We start from the raw sequence: 15224 nt of genomic DNA, 5'->3' as shown, positions 1-15224 counted from the left end.
AAGCATAACAAAGATGCAATAACTTGGTACCAGTTATTGTGTGCACCCCATTACATTAAAATTGTTCTGAACCCCCTTTTGAGTCAGATTTCACATTCAGTCTTTTTGGTTGGAGTCTGATAGCAACATATTGAGCAGGTAAAAATTACCCACTTTGCAAAACATGCTTTCAATCTGTCAGACTGTAAGAACAGATTTTCTGTCAAATGATTTCTGAAATTTGGCAAGATCAGTCCAAACAAATTCTGTTGCTCATTTAGATATATAGTTAGGGCTCTATGTGGTACTGAAAATAAAATAGAATTGTCCTTTAGTTTTCTAGCAAACAATGGTTCCAAAGGTTTTGGGTCAAATGTGAAAATGTCCTGTCTCAATTCCAGCTTATCCAAGCTCCAATTCCTTTAATAGAAAGGATTTACAGTGCATGATGCAGCCACCACTTTGTTTCATAGTTGGTATGGGGTTTTATTTCAAGTGATTCTCTGTGCTGTTTTGTGTCGTTCTAAAAGTAACACATTACTTTTTGGTCCAAACATCTAGAGAACACATTGTTTTCCCCTTATAACCTAACCAGCACTTGTTGAACAATGCTGCTGCCCCTTCAGTGATGGCGTCTGTATCGGAAATCCTCCTTAACTCGTTTCTGTCTTGGGTTTTACTGAATTTTGGAAGAAATTCCAAAATTGTGTGGTCACAAAAACTGGACTATCTGCTCCTGTATCTCCTTCTCCTTCTGTAAGCTCCTTCTCATTGATACATTTGTACACCAAAATCATTGACTTTCTTTGCTCTACCTAATGAGCGCAACTGACCAAATGTGAGGAACATCACACTAAGACAGCTGGAGTTTGATTCAGGTTAAACTAGATTTACTATATTTGATGAAAGGTGTGAGCTCTCATCAAATACCAAACACTGAATGCTGAAATTAAATCAAACGGTGTTTCAACAAGTCTAAAACATGTATTAGTTAGTGTTCACAGTAATTCAACCATGTTATTATGCCTTTTTTCCCCATTTTTGATATTTCCCCCCTAACGTTTGATTGGTTCTCAGAGGAATATTAGTCATATAATAGGTGGAAACTTCATTAAAAATTCAAACCCAATCACATTGTTCTCCTGCTCAACAGTTTACACAACAGTTTTACAAAACACTGCAGCTCTGGCATATAAAAAGGGCCTTATTTTTACATTTTGTAATTGATAAATATTAAGTTCATTTTTATTTTTTTAGTTTGTGCTTTGCATTTTAGAAAGAATTTAGTTTCAATCTTATTTGAAAGGCCTAGCTTCAGCAAACATTTGATCATATATAATTTATTTAAACGCTGAGAAACCAAACTTGTGGTTCAGGATTCCCAGAAAATAATTCATAGGGCCCCAAATGGCCCCCAGGCTTTGGACAGCCCTGATGTAGCAAAATCAAATGTAAAATGTTTTCTCTCTTTTTGAAAACATGATTCATCAAAATACCTCATATTGATAAAACACATTGTACTTACTGTCCACCTCATCTTTCTGAAGACTGTCTACTGCTATCTTCAATACATGTTGTTATTCTAAAGAAATTCAATTTGTTGGGGTTATTTATTAGTTTTGGTCTGTTGTGCCAGCTCTTTTGTTGCAGTGACCCCACTTTACCCACTACAATCAATAAAGTTGCATCTCATTTGTTCCCTGTGGCTGCAAAGTTTGTCCACTTTCACAGGCACTTTAGCAGAAAACAAATTACTGTGTAGAATAGATTATTGGAAGTCAAACTAAAACATACAGTATTGCTTTCACAGAGGATACATTTAAAGTTTCAAGTATTCATGACATATGAATATTTTTGTTGCTTTAAAAATATAGTTTTTTATAGCTACAGTAACTCACCCTTGAGAGGGTGAGTTACTGTAGATAACTCACCCTCTTCACCCTCTGAAGTAACTCATTTTGGTTGAGGTTGGAGGTTTTAGAAGGACATTGTCAGCTTGGAGGTCAGCTGTGGGTGGTAGGTAGGGATGGCGTCTGTGTGTGCTGATTCTTGGCTTTAAAATAATCCTTCTTTCCTTAAATGTCATATTTTTAGTGAGAGGAGGCCAGAGGTAGAGGTGGTGTCAGACTAATGAGAGCTTACCTCCATACACTGTGCACACTCTGGAACCAAACCTTGATTGAACTGGGTTTTTCTCTTTCCCCACTGTTAGTCGATGTGCGGATACTTGCAGGCCCCAAGGTGAATGCCGTGAGGTTGTAAGGGTTTTTTCCCCCCTCCCCTGTAGTACCAAAGGAATGCCTGCAGATAAAAAGTCTGGGTCGTAGCAGTGTGTAGCAGCTGGAAATGAGCCCAGACAAGAAGTGTAGATTTGTTGTGTCTGGTTGGGGTTAGAGGGAAGATGTTTGCTGTGGAAATAAAACCTGCAGAACAACGCTGACAACAGCACAGATTTTGCTTTAAATGAATATTGATCGATCATATATTTTACAGTCATGTCTAAACTGTAAAAGGCGCTAAGAAAAGACTTCTGAACCTCACAGTCAAAAATAATCTTGCAATAATTTGGTAATACTGATCTGGTTTAACATTGATCTTAGACTTAACCCAATACCAAGCATTGATCCAAAGTATTGATCAAGGTGTTTTAAATATCGGAGCCATAAACTCCAATCCTCTTCCGATCTGTGTTGTCGCCCTATAGAATAGAATAGAATAGAATAGAATAGAAGTACTTTATTCATCCCAGCAGGGAAATTACTTCGCAGTTACAGCATAGAGACAAGACACAATAACAACTACCACTAAGTAGTAGTTGTAGATAAAATAAAAAATAAAATAGAAAATGCTATAAATTGTAAAAATATAAAATGCTGTTAATATAAAAAGCAACTTAAGAGCAGTCCTTGCAAAGATTCAAAAAATGCAGATATGTCCACAGTAGATTCTAAACGGCTGAAAAATCAACAAACTGGGAGGGATTTCTCTCACTGCATCACAGAAACAATTGGTTTGTCATCTTAAGCATTTGAAAAATCTGAAATGTATGGCAGCATGTTTGTACACACTGCAGCTCAGACAGGTGATGCTCTGCTGCACGTCTAACTGTGAAAGGATGCATTTTTTTCCCCCGGTGATGTTTCTGGACTATTATGAAATGTTAATGGCTCAAATAAATATACTTTTGTTAATTGTACCTACATAATGATGAACACATGAATGTTTCTCCAAATGATTACTGTATTGTGTGACATTAGATAATTTCAAAGCAAATAAAAAACCTACCTTCAGCATTCTCTGAAAATATCAAACTAAAAGCATACTGTTCTGTTAATTCAGAAGTTCATTCATTTTCTTACACTTTGCCTCAGTCATGTTTTACTTTATAACTTTATTTTGAACATCTTTATTATTTAGAGAGCAAAGGTTTTACATGTGGATTTAGAAAATAGTTTCCAAATATTAATACATCTTCTCCAGCTCAGTGTGTGTAGAAGAAAACGAAAGTGGAGGAGTGAACAATAATGCCTAATAATTTGTCTAATAGGGTAAGTGTTACATTTGATCAATTTTCAGAGTAACATAAAGGAGCCTTTAGCAGCTTTTTTTTTTTGGTTAGAACTCAGGTCAGCCATGTTGGACAGTGAACTCAGGGCTGCTGTCTGACTTGATGGAATGTTGATGATTTTCCAACTGGGAACTTGGTAAAGATACAAAGAGAACATACTTTTAACCTCAAATGTCTCAGGTCTAGGAAAAATAGCTTTGATCTGGACATCATCAACTCATGCATGACACAAGTGTTGGATTTCCTGATGTACTACAATTATTTTCTAATTACAAAAAATACACTGTTGACATAAATACAAATAATTGTAAATTAATAATTGGTCATTTCTATCATGACCTTATAATTCAGACTAATAAAAACATCTGGAATCTTGGTCTTTCTGAGGAAAAGGAGAATCTCTTGTTAAATTGTACTTTTATTTTTTTTTATGCAATGAAATCAAATCCCTGTAGAAAATTAAATTCTATGAATTCCTTTTGCCAAGTAATAACTCAAACAGGAAATACTGCGGGGAAAAAATAAGCATCTGGTACCTCTTCTGAGGTGGAAAAATGAGAAAAACTGTAGCAGATTTCCCCGAGGTTCCATTATACTTTTTATAAGTTTAGTTCCACATCTTTTTTATAACTCCTCTAGCTGTTTTATTCTTTTACTTTTGTTTTATACTTAAAAAGTACTGTTTCACTAGCTCTGTAAAACGTATGCTATGTGCTGGATGCACACTGACTCCCACATCTCCATGGGAAAGTAATAACTGTGGAGAGACGTTTGATCATGTCGTAGCTTTATTTGTCACGCTTTGTGTAACTGTGGGATGCAGTGCTGCGTCTTGTACATTAATGCTACGGATGTGCACTTGATTGTATACTCTCTGATCAGTTCCCACAACCCACCAGATCTGGCCAGCATGTTTAATTTTTATCACCTAGGGTTTAATTTGATTGAAGCTTTGTAATAAGTCTTTCTGGGCTTGTTGGAAATGTCCCAGTTGTGGGATGTTGAAGTGGTCTTCTGCCACAATGTTTCTGTGCATCCCTGCTCATCTTGTGAAGCACCAAAGCAGACGGGAGCCTTGCTGAGTGATTGACGAGCGGCTTGGGAGCTTTATGATGGAGCTGTCAGCCCTGCCGTGTCACGTTCTCCTGGCAGTGACTCTCCTGACGCTCTCAGAAGCACATCAGAATGCATTTTCTCTCACATCTTGTCTGAATCAAGTTTGGAGTAGAAAAATAAAGTGCTACTTTTTCCCAATTTCTAGGAGTGTTTCAAGCAACAAGATTTTCTTGGGAATAAATGTATGTGTGAAAAGGGTTAGTGAAATTAGCCCATCTTTATACACAATTGATTGTAACACGGAACTAAATATAAAACAGTGTAGACGTGACTTTGTCAGCATATTAACATCTGGCATGGTTGACTTATCCCTCCACTTCCTATGTATGATGTTTATTTATATGTCTGTAAATGCATAAGAATGTTAATAAAAAAAGTTTTATTTCAGTAATTTTATTTCACAATATGAATCTTGTTTTATAGATTCATTACAAACCAATATATTTAAAGCAATTTTCTTTTAACTTGAATAATTATGGCTTACAGATAATAAAATTCAAATGTCATTTTCTCACATTAGAATTTAACTTCAGATCAATAAAAAAGAGGATTTCAATAAAGAAATGTTTTAAAACATTAAAACCCACTAAAAGATCTATTCTTGAAAGATAGCAAGAATAGAGTTTTAAAATATAAACAAATTTAGTCTACAGTTTAAAAATTTAAATGTAATAAAATTACATTACAGTTGCCCTCAAGTGTATTAATTCCTTAATATCAATCAAATTACTTTATAAATGATCAGGTTGCTGTCCAAAATAAATAAATTAAATATTGTAAAATTGGAGGTGGATTTATCATTCAGAACTGACCACAACTTCTTTTTTCAGATGTGTTTTAAACTATAACCCCCAATTTATACTAAATAAAACATAAAACCCTGTATAATGTACACTATACAAGTCAACAAATGTTCAGGGTGTGTTTTGTGATGCCTTGCACCTGCACAGGTAAACATACCTGACAACTACATCCTCAGGGCTGCACAGTGGAGCAGTTGCTTTGCAGTAAGAAGGTCCTGGGTTCGATTCCCGGCCCGGGGTCTTTCTGCATGGAGTTTGCATGTTCTCCCTGTGCATGCGTGGGTTTGTCTCTGGGTACTCCGGCTTCCTCCCACAGTCAAAAAGCATGACTGTTAATTGGTCTCTCTAAATTCTCCTTAGGTGTGTGTGTGCATGGTTGTTTGTCCTGTCTGACTCTGTTGCCCTGCGACAAACTGGCGACCTGTCCAGCGTGACCCCGCTTCTTGCCCGGAATGTCTAGCTGGAGATAGACACCAGCACCCCTCCTGACCCGACAAGGGTGTAAAGAAGATGGATGGATGGCTACATTCTCACATTCTGGTTCTGTTCACAATTTCAGAACCAGAGTTCAGATGTTCTGTTCACATGTTCAGACATTCTAGATTAGATTCGGTTATCTGAAGACTCATCAAAGTACCCGAAATGCCCAACCTGAGTGAGGTTACTATGGAGATGAATAGTTTACATTGTGTACCACTAAAAAACCTATTCTGATAAACTGGAAAAATAAATAAAAAAAACTCTTTGTATTAGGCAGTATAGAGATCTTTTCTTGACCCATGTTCGCTTTGAGACAGCCGCTGTTTCCACATCAGGGCAAACGTAGAATGTGAGCTGCTGAAACTTTCCTTATGTTAAGTCACTCCTGAACCAGAGACTCAGTCAGACGTGTTATGTGTGGATCATGAAGTAAAAGGATTGGACTGTTGCTCAGTCCCTCAAAGTAATATTTTCAGATAAAAGTAAATTCCTCATTTCATCTGGAAATCAAGATCACAGAATGTGAAGAAAAATCTTATAGGTTTTTAACAGGGGAATAGTTAGCACAGCTATCTACAAGGAAATTCTAGACCTTTGTGATTCTCTACTGATGATCTACAAAAATGCTTTGAATACCTATTATGTTATGCTTTATATAGTTTTAATAGTTTTATCCACTTTGACTCATAAAGGGCTTAACCCTGAGAGAAAACTGTGTATTTTAATTGAACAATTATCTCAGTTCTCTTGGGATCAGTTAAGTTTGTTTTGAACCTAATTACATGCATTAAATATGAATTTTAGTTTCTTTAATGCTGCAGTTAACATTTGAATTGGCTACTCCTTCCTCCCTTCCCCCGTTTTCTTTGCAACCAGATAAACTCAATATCTGCTTTCTTGAATTCAACTCTTTCCCTTTCAACAACTGTATGGGCCTATCAGTGACCAGAAGAAATTACAGCCACAAATTAAGGAGAGCACAATGGCACATGAGTCTTCTCTCCTGCATTCACAAAGGAAATTTACTGACTAAAGCTCCTTGCTAATAATGAGTCTTTAACTAAGCAATGACCTTTATTGAGTTCTGTGGGTGGCCAATGGGAATTACAGCAACGCAGATAAATGTGGGTCCTCCCACAAAAGTTTTTGCACTTCACTGTTCTCATGTTTCAACTGTAGAAGCAGTGATGTCACAGCCATTATGTCAAACTGGGAAGGAATGCAATTAATATTTAAATTAGAGATTTGACTGAAAAAATCTGAAATGAGAAAGCTCATTTCATTATATTTTTGTTCTATGTGAATATTCAGAGAGTTTGTCTCTGCGCTATATGAAATGAAGTATTTCCCACCCACTGTCAGCCTTTTCTTCTCTCCTACGCTCATCTCGTGTTTTAAGCAGTTTTCATATTACGAAGTCTAATCAAAGCTTTGGACACAACCACTTCTTTTATGATGAGTGGGTTTGTCAAATTATTTGGTGCTTTCTGGAGTTTCAGTTTTCAAAAATCAGTTGTCACATAGAATGCCTTTCACTATTTTATCAGGATATTGTGTAGGATAAAAAGTAGTGTATAGCTGAACAAGAAAGAAAATGGCGTCTCGCTGTTTTACAAATACAAATGCGAAAGGACTGGTATGCACTTTTGTTCTGGCGCCCCTATACTCTGACACTTCTAAATAAAATCCAGTGCAACCTTTTGCTTTCAGAGGTCAGATATTCAGTAAATACAGTCCAGTAGTTTGTTGCTGAACAAACAGCAGCATGAAAATCAAGAAGCACTCCAACTGGGTAAGAGCTAAAGATGCAGAGAAAATTGAGGCAGGTTTAGGTTATAAAATGTCCCAAGCTCTAGATGTTTGCATGCAGGCCAAAAAGATGTCAGTTTTGGCCTCATCGGACCTTCTTCTACATGTTTACTGACCTAAATGCAATTGAGAATCTGTGTCAAGACTCAAAACTAACCACATACACTCTCCATCCCATCTGACTGGGTTTTAGTCAGATTGCAAGAGAAGAATGGGCAAACATGTTGAACTCCAGATGTGCAAAACTGAAAGACATCAGAAATAACTTTCAGCTGCTGCTGTTCAACAAATTGACTGGAGTAGCTAAATCCAGATGCATGCATAACCTTTTGGGTTACTTGTCAAAATTAAAAAGATTAAACGGAAGTTATATAACCTTCTTTACTTAACCAATGTGAACCAGTTGGTTCACCACATCAAACTTATAAGAAATTACTAAAGAATTTCAGTTTTGACTAAATTCTTGCAAACTTTGACTCCTAATCTAGTAGCATGTGAAATAAATCAGAAGAAGTAGAAATTCTGTTTCTGATTAAATTATTTTCCAATAACCAATCAAACCCCTAACGTCCAGATTAAACTGGTTCCTGAAACCTACGGAGATCTCACCTGGATCTACTCTTCCTCACTTTTGTACACCATAGATCAGAAAGCTTCGGTTCTGGTGTTATTCTAAAGAAGCTTGCTTGCTAATGTCCATGTGCCACCTGCATTAATGAATGTATGGACAAAAATCCTGAATCAGTAAGTGCACTTTTAACTTACTCAAATTATTCTTTTAAATGAGTAAATTTAAGATAATTCAAAAATGTTTCCCAGATTTCAAAGCAAACCAATTATCAGAAGGCCTGCAAGGGATCCACTGAAGATTGAAGAACTGAGAGCAGAAAATAAATAGGATTTTTGTCAAGCAGAAGTATAATTGCAACATTTCTAGTAACATTTTTAAGCCTTAAATGGCTTCAACATTCTAAATCCGACTTGCATACACAATTCAAAACTCCATGCATACAGACGCAGGAAGAACTGAAACTGGAGAGTAAATCTGTTTTCCTACTAAAATGTCAAATAAATATTTATGAAATATACTATTTATCCAAGCTTTTCTTTTTGTAGACTCTGTCTTAGCATGACTGGACTTTTCTCCACACTGGCTTAATCCCACAACTTCATACTAGCCTGAGGTTCTGTTACATCTGTGCATGGTTGTCTGTGTTAAAATTACTTAATTCACAAATTGCATTGATATTAGTACCTACATTTCAGGTTGATTATTGAAGCCTCAGCCAGATTAACATACTTAATTGAAGTGTACAGGTGCATCTTAATGGAAGTGAAACTCATGGATTATTTACAAAGCCATGTAATTCAACTGTCTGGATATTTCTGTATGTTTTGATGATTATGAAGAGAAATTTAAAAATCTGTTTCTCAAAAATGAGATTTTCTACATTAACTCAGCAAGAAGTGATGTGCAAAGGTAAATGTTATGTTATGGCCATGTTATGGGCCACACAATAAAGGGGATTAGTTTGTCATTGACATGGGCGCTGTCGCATGTTATGGGGAAATTAATTGGAAAGAAAAACAGTGTCACAGAGATAACCTCAGTTTTGCGAAACAAAACACTTTCAAAAGTTTGAAATTGAAAGTTGTGGATTACAAATGAAGTCGGTGGTTCTAGGGAGTTATTTTTTATAGAGAGTTCTTGAGTTATTATTAAAAGATCAGAGATACAAGAACCAACAATGCAAATAAGCTGAATGCTGATATTAGAGCAACCTCTGCTTCAGTTTCACTTCATCAGAGTCTCAGGCTGTTCGTCTCCATGCCACTCTGCACTGATCCAATAACTCATTCAAAATATAACTGACAAATTTTTGTTTATACACAGTATATCTTACAGTAGACTGACATTTCTATATTACTCTTATGAGGTGTTCTATAACTCTGAAGACATCAGTCTGTTTGTAATAAATCTACATGATTTAACTTTTGAGTTGAATTATTAAAATAAACTTTTTACAATATTGCAATATTAAAATACACTTTTTAGTTTAGACTTAGACTGACAAAATACTAGACAATAAAAATGGATTGCAGCACACTCCATCAACAAAAAGCCTTTGTACACTTTAGTATCTGCAAACACTTGAATGCACTTTGAGCGTTCAGCTGCTGGGATATAAAAAGGGAAAAGGGATAAACTGTGCTTAACAGAAATCACAAAATAATTGCTTCTATAGGTTCTACTGCAATAGTGTTTTTAGTGCTGAGAGGCACCAAGGTAACAGGAGAGTCTGTGCCGCTGTGATTGGTAGGGATTGTGCATTAAGAGCCCTTGTGGCCCACAGGGCACTCTCTCTCGGGGGCTAGGAAGATGCAAAGTCCAAAACCCTGGTGTGCTGCGATTACCAGGTGGCTGTGGCAGCAGTCTTTCTTCCTTTCATTAACCTGGCGTAGTAAAGACTTCCTCTGACCACAAGCTACAGGAAATGGTCTCTAGCCTGCGTCTGCTTTCTCTGCAGATGCCAGAACTCTCATTTCTGTCATCAGCTCAGATATCAGAAGTCCATTTCAGACAAACAAACATCCATTGATTTGGGTCACTGAAGCTGAAATGGGACAGTACAAAACAAAATAGTGGGATGGAGATGTGATGTCCTTATGCGAACTGCTGCCAGGTTGTCATGGTTATATGTGAAACACAGTGGAACGAATCAGGTTGCTTTTTAATGTATTTTTTGTCCCTGTCCAACTTTCAGTCACAGTTTCTTTCAGATAAACTTTCTTTTTGAAAGGTTTTATCACTGTTATGGTAGTTAAGGAATGCGTCTCCCTTTAGAGGATTATTCAAATCCATTCTTTTGATATTCCCCATGTTTTGTGGACTAAAATTTAAACAAGTTGGCCTCAGGCTATAGAACAAAACTTGTGGCATCTCAGCCAATGCATAAATGAATATTATTTATCCATTTGAGTGGATTATTGATTTATGCTAATCTGTGATTGTTAGAAATACAGTATGAAGGAGTGGTTATATTTGTTTTGTTTTGCTTTGGGGGATACTAAACCTTTGAAACTCTGGCATGAATCTGATGCACAGTCCAAAACGTGTAACACCAGATGCTCATTTAGTTTCTGCCTTTTCTCTCTTCTCACATTTTGTTTTCACTGCCTCTATTCTCTCATCTCGCTTGACAAAAGGTTACAGAAAATCAATAGTAACCAAGCAAAATCAATAACATCAGAGCAACAGTTGGCTCCCTTATTTATCTATCTGATGTGTTTGGTTTCATGAAGCACATTAACCTTATCTAAACATGTTCAGCAATGCTGCAAATGCACTCAAACCTACTGATAGTGTATGCTAATGTGGAGTCAGAAGTTTACTTGGTTTCTTATCTAAACCATCTTGTTTGATAAGGGGTTAGTAACTTCTTAAATGATGATACTAATGTAAACAGCAGTGTGGAACAAAGCAGGGTTTGTGTTAATCTAACTCTTATCTGTTTTCCTGTCACCTTCCAGTCCCTCCAGTCATCAGAGTTTACCCAGAGAGCCAAGCCCGGGAGCCTGGAGTTACCGCCAGCCTGCGGTGTCACGCTGAGGGCATCCCCAGCCCACAACTCTCCTGGCTCAAGAACGGCATGGACATAAAGACCAAGCTGTCCAAACAGCTCACCCTGCAAGGTGAACAGAAGTCCTGATTTATAATCTACTGCAACTATTTATTAGTTTCTTGTACCATAGCATTTCCCGAGGATGGTAATTTAAAATCTGAAAATGTGATTACTGGTTCAGCGATGGACTGGTAGAATAAATAAAAGCCTATATATACATATAGACCCAGGAACACAGTTGAAACCAGAAGTTTACATACACCAAATAAAGCCAAACCTTGTTTTTTTTATCACTCTCTGAAGTTACATCGGACCAAACTTATCTTGTTTCAGGTCAGTTAGACTTCAGGCAAGGAGGGAAAAAATAAATGTGTCTTCATTCCATGTATGTAAAGTTTTGGCCTTAACTGTAGATGTTGGTTGCTCATATTGGATCCTCAATCATTTGTTTTAGTTATATTTGTTGTATATTTAAATTGGTTAAATTCATTACAATGAAATAGTAACAAAATTATGAACTCTTCAAATTAAATGAATATACGGAAAAATTATATTCATTTTGTCCATGAAACTTCAAAATGACTATTGGCTAATGTGACAAGTAGTAGTTAAAAAGGTATTATGTAGTTTCTTTTCATAGAGAGCTTTTATTCTGAAGCTGAGTCACATTGAGTTTCCAATTTCATAATAGTTTGCAGAAGGGTTTTCTGCTGAACAGTGTCTGGAACATCTAATTTTACTCAGATTTTCAGAGAAGAATGCATCATCATCACCATGTGCAGCATTTGTTTTTATCTGTCAAAAAAAGGGCTATATGTTTGACCCCTGTTTTATTTAATAGATGACCATGCGGTTTGATTTTCACACACATTTTAGACACACTTATCTCTATGAATCATTTAGTTACAGAGTCCAGAGCATGCATGTTATTACTGTTGGGTATTTAATTAGGTATTTGCTTTCTACTACTCTATTACACCTAAAAGTAATTTATTTGTGATGTAGACATGTGATTTTAGTGTAAAACAGCAGTAAATATGGTTAGAGATGTTGAGCAGATCTGTATGAATCATACTCTAAATTAAATAAGCTAGCCACAGATGAAAAATATTCTGGTTTGGGGAAATACATCAAATTTTCTGTGGCTAATAGCACAATATGCATGAATAAAACAAAACTTTGTAGAGTAACTCATTATTTATGCCATTTTCATTGTGATTCATTTGCTGTGTATTCATAGTTTAGAACAAAGTCTGGTTTTCTTCTGAAGCTCTTGGGCTTAGTGTGACCTCAATGATTCACAAACATGTTTTTTAACCACCGCCTCCTAATGTTTTTTCAGGCTTGTTAATAAACCTAACTTAAATCAGAAAGATTGTTTGAAGATCCTTAAGGTTCAGAAACTTTAAACCAGCAGATTATCCTGTTATGAACTTCCCTAATGCCTTTTTGATTTCTCCCTGAAACAAACACCATCCGTCTGTTATGTAATGGCACCAAAAGATGGGAAGATGGGAGTCTCCTTTTATGTCTTTCTGGAAAGCAAACACATTGCCCGTTTTTGTGTTTCCTCTCTGCTCTTCCTCAAAGCTAATGGAAGCGAGGTGCACATCAGCAACGTGCACTTTGAAGACACCGGGGCATATACCTGCATCGCCAAGAATGAGGCCGGCGTGGATGAGGACATCTCTTCACTGTTTGTGGAGGACTCAGCACGCAAAACTTGTATGTATTAATCATGAAGCCTGCTTGGGTTTTCTCTCTTTTCCAAGGGGATATGGTGGAGTAAAGCTAAAGCTCTTAACATTCATTTTTATCTGTTTTCATCATTTTATTTCTTGTGATGCAACGATATGGCCTTCCAGAGTATTGTCCTCCTGTTTGTCATTTTAGCCACAATTGTTTTGCCTTTGTTTTAAAGAGTACCTCCCCACTTTTTTACATTTACATTTCAGTTTTGTTTTGGATTGTAGCTTTTGATATTTGTACTAATTTTATTTCTGGAAATTGGGAATATATGTAAACAACAAGTGTGAAAAGAGTGAGTCTTTATTCGGTGAAGAGTAGGAAGTTGAATGAAAGCATCAGCAGCTTAAATTCAAACCAGCACCTGTTGATTGATTTAAAACTTTTGTTGAGAGCAAATCCTGACTGTAATTTTACTAACATTCAGTAGATATTGTAATTTCTGCTCCAGTGCTGACCAACATTGTTGCATCAGTGTATTCCTACCAATCACCAGGTTAACCTCACGTCATCAAACCATGCAGTGGTTTTGCACATTTTAGTTTTCTCAAACTGATTACTTCGTCTAAATTGGTGAAGGGTTTGACTGCTCTGAAATAAAGTAGCTGTAAAACTATTCCAAAAATACCATCTGTTACGTCACTCAGTCCGTCTGCAGCTAGCGTTCCCACAGCATGTTGTCTGGACCTGAACTATTTTATTGTCTTTATGTGGTGAATAGAAGAGAATGTAAAATACTAATATTGACTCTTTTCAACTACGTCACGTAATCACATTGAGGCTCCAAGATGGATGTTGGAAGTGGGTGACGGGATTATTGAACGGAGCCACTGCTGTTGTTTTCTGAGGGTTTTTTTTGTCAGTATGGCCATGGCTTCTATTCTGGCTGTTTACCACTTGGTCAAGCTACAAGTTGTAAACATGGCATGGTCTGAGTTTTGTCCCCCTTCAGGTTTTCTGCTGACTATTCCCTTGAATGAGTCCAATGGTTTCCAAATCTTTGGGCAAATCGTGTTTCCAGCAGAGACAGCTTTTTGGTGGGTGAAGAGAAATCAGGCCTGTTCAGCTGTTATCTTCCAATCTTGGTAACAAAGCTTTCCATCCTGTTTGCTGTGTTGCCACACATCCATTTAACAATCAACTCAACACTCTGTGTGTTATATACAACAGTGCATCAGAACCAGAGGTGTTTTGTTAAGGTTTTTTAAATTACTTATATACATTGAAAAACTACTCAATTTATTTCAGAAAAATAAAAATAGCCTTTAAGCTGTTTGATGCATGAATCTCAAGGCAGATTTTTTATTTATCTAAATCTGTCTTAAAAAAATATTAACCCAAACACTTTGATAAGAAACAGCAAATCTTCTTTATTTATTTACTAAGGCACTATGTTACCATCAAATTTTCCTAACATCAGGTTTGTGACACAAGTAACCTTATTTATATCTGCAAGCATTTCTCAACAAACAATCTCCTCTTGTTCTTTCCTCATGAGAAGAATTGCAAACAGTAATTAACTCTGACCTTCTTCAAAATGTCAGAATTTGTCTTTGGGGCATTCATCCACATCCAGTCGTTAGCGTGTTGTATTTTTTCTGCGGGTAATTATGGCTCCCAGTTGGTACAAGCCTTGCAACTCTGCAGTCAGGTCACACGTCACGTGTTCACCGTCCCAGACCTGTGCCAAACCAAATGTGTTTAGATGTGATCCCTGTAGAACGGAGCTTCCTCTGCCCTGCCTGTCACACATCAGAGGATCATCCTCGACGAGGTCACAAGTTGCCCCCCCTGCGCTTTGAAGCTTTTGAAGATCTACTGAAGGCTAAAATGATGCTCAGAGTTAGATATGGTAGACCCTTTTTTTGGAGAGAGTAACCCCACAAGACAGGACTTCAAAGAGATGTCAAGGGAAGGACAGGCAAGGTTTGCACTGCTGCTTTAAAAGGATAGAATAAACAGGCATTTGTACACATGTTGTGATCTGTCCTCAATATCTGACAGACTGAACATATGACCCATTCTAGTTTTCCTGTGACATCGCCCTCCACATTCAGAAAGTAGTTAGGAGAGCAAATGAGAGCTGATGATCGGTTTTCC

The 15224-nt window shown here is 36.8% G+C and overlaps 1 protein-coding gene across 2 annotated transcripts in view; it reads left to right on the top strand.

Moving 5' to 3' along the window:
* fstl5 (follistatin-like 5) overlaps positions 1 to 15224 on the top strand; it is a 189020-nt gene that overhangs the window by 140013 nt on the left and 33783 nt on the right. For both annotated transcript variants that reach the window (XM_028009467.1, XM_028009466.1), the window contains 2 exons: positions 11287 to 11448; positions 12969 to 13103. In XM_028009467.1, coding sequence (XP_027865268.1) covers positions 11287 to 11448; positions 12969 to 13103 — 297 coding nt within the window. The remainder of the gene's footprint in view (positions 1 to 11286; positions 11449 to 12968; positions 13104 to 15224) is intronic.

This window comes from Xiphophorus couchianus, chromosome 23, assembly GCF_001444195.1.
Source record: "Xiphophorus couchianus chromosome 23, X_couchianus-1.0, whole genome shotgun sequence".
NCBI classification, from domain to species: domain Eukaryota; kingdom Metazoa; phylum Chordata; class Actinopteri; order Cyprinodontiformes; family Poeciliidae; genus Xiphophorus; species Xiphophorus couchianus.
Note: the sequence above shows the minus strand (reverse complement) of the source record. Positions and strands in the feature narration are given on the sequence as shown.